The sequence below is a fragment of the Penaeus vannamei genome, chromosome 41 (genome assembly GCF_042767895.1).
Source record: "Penaeus vannamei isolate JL-2024 chromosome 41, ASM4276789v1, whole genome shotgun sequence".
Classification (NCBI taxonomy): Eukaryota; Metazoa; Arthropoda; class Malacostraca; order Decapoda; family Penaeidae; genus Penaeus; species Penaeus vannamei.
The window spans coordinates 25,984,592-25,994,591 of NC_091589.1; the positions used below are offsets into that span (position 1 = coordinate 25,984,592).

At 61.2% G+C, this 10,000-nt stretch overlaps 1 protein-coding gene across 1 annotated transcript in view; it reads right to left on the bottom strand.

Annotated features, from left to right (window-relative positions):
- Positions 1-10,000, bottom strand: part of LOC113804390 (uncharacterized) — a 138,286-nt gene that overhangs the window by 23,850 nt on the left and 104,436 nt on the right. Inside the window, exons 11-12 of the mRNA XM_070118142.1 lie at positions 9,712-9,839; positions 5,618-5,777 (exon numbers count right to left, since the gene is read on the bottom strand). Coding sequence (XP_069974243.1) covers positions 5,618-5,777; positions 9,712-9,839 — 288 coding nt within the window. The remainder of the gene's footprint in view (positions 1-5,617; positions 5,778-9,711; positions 9,840-10,000) is intronic.

The following is a 10,000-nucleotide window of genomic DNA, read 5'->3' on the forward strand; positions in this document are numbered from 1 at the left end:
GTTGGGGGGGGGGTGTTGGGGTTGAGGGGGGGGGAGGGTTGGGAATTTGAAGGGGGAAATTTGGGGGGTGGGGGTTTTGGGGGAATATGAGGGGAGGGGGTGGGTTTGAGTTGTTGTGTGTGTGGGGGTGTTAGAATATTGAGGGTGGGGGCTGTGTCAGAAATATCAAGGGTGTGGGAAGTCTCAGAATATGGTGAAGGGGGGTGTCAGAATATTACGGGTGAAAGGTGTGCCAGAAAATGGGCTTGGGTGTGTCTTAGAATATTTCAGAAAAAATGGAGCTTTGTCTAATTTCTTTCTTATAATCTTAAGATTTTTTAAGGACCTACTGTGGTTAAAATGCATATCTGAAAAGAAGGTTTACACAATGAAGAAAGAGTATAATATGAGAATAAAAATATTACATGGACTAGATATTACATGCTTATGCATATCCATGTATATATCTCCTGCCCCCCCTTTCCCCTTTTCCCCTTTTTCCCTCCCTCCCCATCCCCCCTCCCCCCCCCCTTTTGAGGAACACCCCTGCCCCCCCCCCTCCTCTACCCCTCCCCATCCCCTACCCCATCCCCCCCACCTTAGGAAGCGGGCCCCTTCCTCCTTCCCTTCCCTCCCCCTTTCCCCCCCCCCTCCCCTTTCCCCCACCCCCCCTACCCCCCCCCACACCCTCCTATCCCCCACCTTCGGAAAAAGGGCCCCCCCTTTACCCCTTTCCCCCTTCCCCCCCTCCCTTCTTCCCCTCCTCCCCTCCCCCCCCCCCTTTCCCCTACCCCCATTCCCCCCCCCCCCCCCCCTTTTGAGGAAGCAGGCCCTGTCCTCCTTCCCCCCCCCCTTTTCCCCCCCCTCCCCTCCCCCCCCATCCCCCCTCCCCCCTTAAACACCCTTCCTCCTCCCCCCCCCCCCCCCCCCCACCTTGGGGAAAGGGGGGGCCCCCTGTCCTCGATGATGGTCTGCAGGAGCGACATCTGCGGGGGAGTGTCGGGGGGGAAAAAGAAAACCCTCCTCCCCCCCTTCCCCCCCCTTTTTCCTCCCTCCCTCCTCCCTTCCCCCCCCCTTCCCCCCTCCCTCCCCCTCCCCTTTTTTTCCCCCCCCCCCCACCCCCTTTTGAGGAAGCACCCTGTCCTCCTTCCCTCCCTCCCCCCCATCCTTTCCCCCCCCTCCCCCCCCCTTTCCCTCCCCCCCCCCACCTCCCCCCCCCTCCTCCCCCCCCCTCCTTTCCCTTCCACCCCCCCCCCCCCCCTCCCCCTTTTCCCCCCCCAAATCCCCCCCCCCCACCCCCCGGGGGCCCTTCCCCCATTTCCCCATCGCCACCCTTTGGGGAACCCCTTTCCTTTCCCCCTTTTTTTCCCCTTTCCCCTCCCTTCCCCCCCTCCCCACCCCTCCCTTTCCCCCCCCCCCTTTTTTAAACCCCCATTTTCCCCCCCCCCCCACCCCCCCCTTGGGGAAGCAGGCCCGTCCTCGAGGGGTCTGCGGGAAAAAATCGGGGGGGCCCCCCCGGGGACCGTAAAGATAAAGGCTTGATTCCCGGCAGCTCCGAGGGCACCCACTCCAGCGAGGTCGACCCGTAACCTTTGACCTGGTCGATCCCGTGTCATAAAACCAAAAGCCGGATCCCCCCGCCTTCGACCCCCCAAAAAGGGCCCTTGGGGGGGGGGGGGGAAGGGGGGAAATAGGGGGGGGGGGGGGGGGGGGGGGGGGGGGGGGGGGGCGGGGGAGGGGGTAAAGGGGGGAAAAGGGGGAAAGGGGGGGAAGGGGGGGGGAAGGGGGGGGAAGGGGGGAAAAGGGGGGGGGGAAAAAGGGGGGGAAAAAGGGGGGGGGGGAAAAGGGGGGGGGGGGGAGAGGGGAGAGGGGGGGAAAAAGGGGAAAGGGGGGAAAAGGGGGGGAGGGGGGAAGAGGGGGGGAAGGGGAGGGAAAGGGGGAGGGGGAAAGGGGGGGGAGGGGGAAAGGGGAAAGGGGGGAAGGGGGGGGAAAGGGGGAAAGGGGGGGGGAAAAGGGAAAGGGGGGGGGAAAGGGGGAAAAGGGAAAGGGGGGGGAAGGGGGAAAAAGGGGGAAGGGGGGGGGGGAAAGGGGGGGGGGAGGGGGGGGAAGGAAGGGGGGGAAAAAGGGGGAGGGGGGGGGAAAGGGGGGAAGGGAAAAGGGGGGGGGGAAAAGGGGGGGGAAGGAAGGGGGGGGGAAGGGAAAAAGGGGGGAAGGGGGGGAAAAAAAAATTAAAAAAAAAAAAAAAAAAAAAAAAAAAAATATTGTTTATCATTTTTTTCATAAGACTTATTATCATTATCATTATCATTAGGACTTTCATTATCATTATTATCACTATCATAATTTTCATTATTATCATTTCTAGCAATTGTTATTTTACCTATTACTTTTATTATTACCAGCATTATCACCATTATCTTTAACATCTTCATTATCACTATTAACATCATCATCATTATTTTCACTTGAATTCCATCATCATTAGCACTATTATCATTATTATCAATCATTATGAATATTACTATCATTATTATCAATCATTATGAATATTACTATCATTATTATCAATCATTATGAACACTATTATCATTATCATCATCATTATCTCTATTATCATTATCATCTCCCCTTTCCCCAAACTCCTCCCCCCCCCCCACCCCCCCCTTTAAACCCCCCCCCCCACCCATACTCAACCAATCACCACCCCCCCCCCTTTGGCCCCAAACCCCCCCCTTAACCCCCCCCCCTACCCACATCAACCCCAAACAACCCCCCCCTTGGCCCCAAACCCCACCCTTAACCCCCCCCCCACCCCCTCACTAAAACCCTCCCACCCCCCCCCTTGGCCGCCCCCCCCCTTAACCCCTCCCCCTACCCATCACTCAACCAATCACCAGCCTCCCCTTGGCCAAGCCCCACCCTTAACCCCTCCCCCTACCCATCACTCAACCAATCACCAGCTTTTCTTAACCCCCCCAACCCCCCCCCCTCCCCCTCCTCACCAATCACCAGCCCCCCCGGCCAAGCCCCCCCCTTTAAACCCCCCCCCCTCCCCCTCACTCAACCAATCCCACCCCCCCTTTGGGGCCCGCCCCACCCCTTAAAAACCCCCCCCCCACCCATCCCCCAACCTCACCAGCCCCCCCTTGGCCCAAAACCCCCCCTTCCCCCCCCCTACCCATCACCAACCAACACCAACCCCCCTGGCCCGCCCCCCCAACCCCCCCCTCCCCCTCACTCAACCAATCACCAGCCCCCCCTTCCCCAAACCCCACCTTAAACCCCCCCCCCCTACCCATCACCAACCAATCCCCCGCCCCCCTTGGCCAACCCCACCCCTAACCCCCCCCCCTCCCATCCTAAAAATTTCCCCAGCCTCCCCTTGGCCAAGCCCCACCCTTAACCCCTCCCCCTACCCATCACTCAACCAATCACCAGCCTCCCCTTGGCCAAGCCCCACCCTTAACTCCACCCACTACCCATCACTCAACCAATCACCAGCCTCCCCGTGGCCAAGCCCCCTTTAAACCCCCCCCTCCCCAACCCCCCAAAAAATCCCCACCCCCCCCCTTTGGGCCCCCCCCACCCTTAAACCCCCCCCCACCCACACTCCCCCTCCCCCACCCTCCCCTTGGCCCCCAAACCCCCCCTTCCCCCCCCTCCCCCCCCCCCAAACCCCCCCCCCCTTCCCAACCCTCCCCCCCCCCCCCTCCCCACCCTGAGCCCTCGACCGCACCTGACGACGAGGGGGACGTCGACGAGGCCATTCGCAGCACCTCTCCACCCTCCCACACCTCCCCACCCTCAGCCCTCCCCACCCCCCCAGACCCTCCCCACCCTCAGCCCACCCTCCCCAACCCTCCCCACCCTGAGCCCCCGACCGCACCTGACGACGAGGGGGACGTCGACGAGCCACTCGCAGCACCTCTCCATGGCCTTGGTGATGAGCGAGGACTTCCCGCAGCCCTCCCCACCCCCCCCAACCCTCCCCAACCCTCCCCAACCCTCCCCACCCTCAGCCCTCCCCACCCATCCCCACCCTGAGAGCCCCCGACCGCACCTGACGACGAGGGGGACGTCGACGAGCCACTCGCAGCACCTCTCCATGGCCTTGGCGATGAGCGAGGACTTCCCGCAGCCCTCCCCACCCTCCCAACCCCTCCCCACCCTTCCCCACCCTTCCCCACACCTTCCCCACCCTGAGCCCCCGACCGCACCTGACGACGAGGGGGGACGTCGACGAGCCACTCGCAGCACCTCTCCATGGCCTTGGCGATGAGCGAGGACTTCCCGCAGCCCTCCCCACCCTCCCAACCCCTCCCCACCCTCCCCAACCCTCCCCACCCATCCCCACCCTGAGAGCCCCCGACCGCACCTGACGACGAGGGGGACGTCGACGAGCCACTCGCAGCACCTCTCCATGGCCTTGGCGATGAGCGAGGACTTCCCGCAGCCCTCCCCACCCTCCCCACCTTCCCCCCCCCCACCCATCCCCACCCTGAGAGCCCTCGACCGCACCTGACGACGAGGGGGACGTCGACGAGCCACTCGCAGCACCTCTCCATGACCTTGGCGATGAGCGAGGACTTCCCGCAGCCGACCTCAGCCCTCCCCACCCTTCCCACCCTCCCCACCCTCAGCCCTCCCCACCCTCCTAACCCTCCCCACCCTCAGCCCTCCCCACCCATCCCCACCCTGAGCCCCCGACCGCACCTGACGACGAGGGGGACGTCGACGAGCCACTCGCAGCACCTCTCCATGGCCTTGGCGATGAGCGAGGACTTCCCGCAGCCCTCCCCACCCTCCCCACCTTCCCCACCCCCATCCATCCCCACCCTGAGAGCCCTCGACCGCACCTGACGACGAGGGGGACGTCGACGAGCCACTCGCAGCACCTCTCCATGGCCTTGGCGATGAGCGAGGACTTCCCGCAGCCGACCTCAGCCCTCCCCACCCCCCCCACCCTCCCTACCCTGAGCCCTCACCCTCCCTTCCCCACCCTGAGCCCTGCGACCGCACCTGACGACGAGGGGGACGTCGACGAGCCACTCGCAGCACCTCTCCATGGCCTTGGCGATGAGCGAGGACTTCCCGCAGCCGACCTCAGCCCTCCCCACCCTCCCCACCCTCCCTACCCTGAGCCCTCACCCTCCCTTCCCCACCCTGAGCCCTGCGACCGCACCTGACGACGAGGGGGACGTCGACGAGCCACTCGCAGCACCTCTCCATGGCCTTGGCGATGAGCGAGGACTTCCCGCAGCCGACCTCAGCCCTCCCCACCCTCCCCACCCTCCCTACCCTGAGCCCTCACCCTCCCTTCCCCACCCTGAGCCCTGCGACCGCACCTGACGACGAGGGGGACGTCGACGAGCCACTCGCAGCACCTCTCCATGGCCTTGGCGATGAGCGAGGACTTCCCGCAGCCGACCTCAGCCCTCCCCACCCTCAGCCCTCCCCACCCTCCCCACCCATCCCCACCCTGAGAGCCCCCGACCGCACCTGACGACGAGGGGGACGTCGACGAGCCACTCGCAGCACCTCTCCATGGCCTTGGCGATGAGCGAGGACTTCCCGCAGCCGACCTCAGCCCTCCCCACCCTCAGCCCTCCCCACCCCCCGCCCTCCCCCCCCCCCCCACCCATCCCCACCCTGAGAGCCCCCGACCGCACCTGACGACGAGGGGGACGTCGACGAGCCACTCGCAGCACCTCTCCATGGCCTTGGCGATGAGCGAGGACTTCCCGCAGCCGACCTCGCCGTGCATGATGAGCGGCACGCAGGAGTCGTTGCTGAGGTACCTGAGGGGGGAAGGGGGGAGTGAGTGAGGGGTGTTTGTTGTTGGTTTTGTGTGGGGTGGGAGGGGGTTGTGGGGTGTGGGTGGGGGGGACAGAGAGAGAGAGGGGGGAGTGAGAGGGGTGTTTGTTGTTGGTATTGTGTGGGGTGGGAGGGGGTGTATGTTTGATAAATTGTTAATAAGGCACTTTGTCTGTTTGTTCATTTTTGTTTTTTTCTGTTCGTATTTTAGGGAAAAATAATAGTTATATCAACAAGTCAAAGAGATTTATTGGAGGTACGTTAATGGTCATTTGGTATTTTCAATTATTAAAGAAAATAATAATAATAATATTTTATAATGTAACATACATTATTATTAGTGATACCAATATAATGCTAATAATTGAAAAAATAAAAATAAAAACAAATTATTAAAAAATGATAATAATAAAAATAATAATAATAGTAATAATAATAATAATAATAATAATAATAATAATAATAATAATAATAATAATAATAATAATAATAATAATAAAAAAAAAAAACAAAAAATTATTATATATATATATATATATATATATATATATATATATATATATATATATATATATATATATATATATATATATGAGGGTTTGCTTTTTTCTAGCCCATTCTCTCCCTCCCCCCCTTCCAACCTCGTTTTCCCATCTCTCTCCTTCCCTCCCACTCTCTCTCCTCTCCTTCCCTCTTTCCCCCTCTTTCTTCTCTCTCCCTCCTTCCCTCCTTTCGTTTCTCTCTCTCCCTCTCCCTCCCATTCTCCCTTACTTCCCAATCCCTCTCCCTCCCTCTCTCCTTCTTTCTCCCCACTCTCCCCCCTCCCCCTACCTCTCCTCTCTCCTTCCTTCTCCCATTCTCTCCCTCCCTCCCTCTTCCCCACTCTCCTCCCTCACCCCTTTCAGCCCTTCTCTCCTTCCCTCTCTCCCCACCCACTCCCTCCCTCCTACTCCCTCTCCCCGCCCACTCCCTACCTCCCTCATTCCCTCCTTCCCTCTCCCCACCCCAATCCCTCCCTCCCTCCCTCTCTCCCCACCCACTCCCTCCCTCCCCCTCCCTCTTCCCACTCTCTCCCTCCCTCCCTCCCTCTCCCCCATCCACCCCCTCCCTCCCTCTCCTTCCCTCTTCCCACTCTCTCCCTCCCTCTCCCCACCCACTCCCTCCCTCCCTCTTCCCCACCCATTCCCCCCACTCCCTCCCTTCCTCCCTCCCTCCCTCCCTCTCTCCCCACCCACTCCTTCCCTCTCTCCCCACCCATTCCCCCCACTCCCCCCCTCCCTCCCTCTTCCCTCTTCCCACCCATTCCCACTCCTTCCCTCCCACTCCCCCACTCCCTCTCCCCACCCACTCCCTCCCTCCCTCTCCCCACCCACCCACTCCTTCCCTCCCTCCCTCCCTCCCTCCTTCCTTCCATCTCCCCACCCAATCCCTCCCTCCCTCCCTCCTTCCCTCTCCCTCCCTCCCTCCTTCCATCTCCCCACCCAATTCCTCCTTCCCTCCCTCCTCCCCACCCACTCCTTCCCTCTCCTCCCTCTCTCTCCACCCACTCCTTCCCTCCCCCTACCCACTCCTTCCCTCCCTCTCTCTCTTCTTCCCTCCCTCCTTTCTTCCCACCTTCCCTCCCTCCCCTGCCCTCCAGCTCACCTCCTGATCTTGGTGAGCAGCTCCTGGCGACCCTGGAAATTCTTGTACCGGAACGGGCACATCAGGGACTTCTCCACCCACTCCCTCCTTCCCTCTTCCCTCTCCCCTCCCACTCCCTCCCTCCCTCTCCTATCCCTCCCTCCCTCCTTCCCTCTCCCTCCCACCTTCCCTCCCTCTCTCTCCACCCAATCCCACCCACCCTCCCTCCCTCCCTCCCTCCTCCTCCCTCCCCTGCCCCTCCAGCTCACCTCCTGATCTTGGTGAGCAGCTCCTGGCGACCCTGGAAATTCTTTGTACCGGAACTGGCACATCAGGGACTGCTCCACCCACTCCCACTCACTCCTTCCCTCCCTCTCCCCACCCACTCCCTCCCCTCCCTCCTTCCTTCCCTCCCTCCCTCCTTCCCTCCTTCCCTCCCTCCCTCCCTCCCACCTACCCACTCCCTCCCTCTCTCCCTTCTTCCCTCCTTCCCTCTTCCCACTCCCTCCCTCCCACCCTCCCTTCCCTCCCTCCCCTCCCCTCCAGCTCACCTCCTGATCTTGGTGAGCAGCTCCTGGCGACCCTGGAAATTCTTGTACCGGAACTGGCACATCAGGGACTTCTCCACCCACTCCCTCCTTCCCTCTCTCTCCACCCATTCCCTCCTTCCCTCCCTCCCTCTCCTCACCCACCCACTCCTTCCCTCTCCCCACCCACCCAATCCCTCCTTCCCTCTCTCCCTCTCTCCCCACCCACCCAATCCCTCCCTTCTTCCCTCCCTCCCTCCCCTGCCCCTCCAGCTCACCTCCTGATCTTGGTGAGCAGCTCCTGGCGACCCTGGAAATTCTTGTAGCGGAACTGGCACATCAGGGACTTCTCCACCCACTCCCTCCTTCCCTCTCTCCCCACCCATTCCCACTCCCTCCCTCTCTCCCCACCCACTCCTTCCCTCCCTCCCTCCCTTCTTCCCCACCCACCCACTCCCTCCCTCTCCCCACCCACTCCCTCCCACTCCCTCCCTCTCTCCCTCTCTCTCCACCCACTCCCTCCCTTCCTCTCCCTACCAACCCAATCCCTCTCCCTACCCACCCACCCACCCACTCCCTCCCTCCTTCCCTCCCTCCCTTCTTCCCTCCCTCCCCACCTCCCCACCCCTCCAGCTCACCTCCCTGATCTTGGTGAGCAGCTCCTGGCGACCCTGGAAATTCTTGTAGCGGAACTGGCACATCAGGGACTTCTCCACCCACTCCCTCCTTCCCTCTCTCCCCACCCACTCCCTCCCTTCTTCCCTCCCTCCCTCCTTCCCTCCTTCCCTCCCTCCCTCCCACCCACCCCCTCCCTCCCTCCCTCCCACCAACTCCCTCCCTCCCTCTCCCCACCCCCTCCCCTACCCACCCACTCCCTCCCTCCCTCCCTCCCCTGCCCCTCCAGCTCACCTCCTGATCTTGGTGAGCAGCTCCTGGCGACCCTGGAAATTCTTGTACCGGAACTGGCACATCAGAGACTGCTGCACCCACTCCCTCCTTCCCTCTCTCCCCACCCATTCCCACTCCCTCCCTCTTTCCCCACCCACTCCTTCCCTCCCTCCCTCCTTCCCCACCCACCCACTCCCTCCCTCTCCCCACCCACTCCCTCCCACTCCCTCCCTCTCTCCCTCTCTCTCCACCCACTCCCTCCCTTCCTCTCCCTACCAACCCAATCCCTCTCCCTACCCACCCACCCACCCACTCCCTCCCTCCTTCCCTCCCTCCCTTCTTCTCTCCCTCCCCACCTCCCCACCCCTCCAGCTCACCTCCTGATCTTGGTGAGCAGCTCCTGGCGACCCTGGAAATTCTTGTACCGGAACTGGCACATCAGGGACTTCACCCACTCCCTCCTTCCCTCTCTCCCCACCCACTCCCTCCCCTCCCTCCTTCCTTCCCTCCCTCCCTCCTTCCCTCCTTCCCTCCCTCCCTCACACCCACCCACTCCCTCCCTCCCTCCCTCCCTCCCTCTCTCCCTCCCTCCCTCCCTCCCTCTTCCCTTCCCCTCCAGCTCACCTCCTGATCTTGGTGAGCAGCTCCTGGCGACCCTGGAAATTCTTGTACCGGAACTGGCACATCAGGGACTTCACCCACTCCCTCCTTCCCTCTCTCTCCACCCATTCCCTCCTTCCCTCCCTCCCTCTCCTCACCCACCCACTCCCTCCCTCTCTCCTTCCCTCCCTTCTTCCCTCCTTCCCTCTCTCCCTCTCCCCTCCCACCCACTCCCTCCCTCCGTCCCTCCCTCCCTCCCTCCCCTGCCCCTCCATCTCACCTCCTGATCTTGGTGAGCAGCTCCTGGCGACCCTGGAAATTCTTGTACCGGAACTGGCACATCAGAGACTGCTGCATGAGTTCGTGAAAGAGTCGCTTCTCGATGCCCAAGTAGGACTTCAGTTCCTCCTGCAAGGGGGGAAGGGGGGGGGGAGAGAAGGGCGTGGAGGGTTAAGAGGGGAAAGGTGGTTCTCGGTGAGATTGTGTTTGTTTTGCTGTTTGCTTATTTTGTGTGTTTGATTGTGTGTGAGTTTGTTTGTTTATTTTGTGTGTTTGTTTGTTTGTGTGTA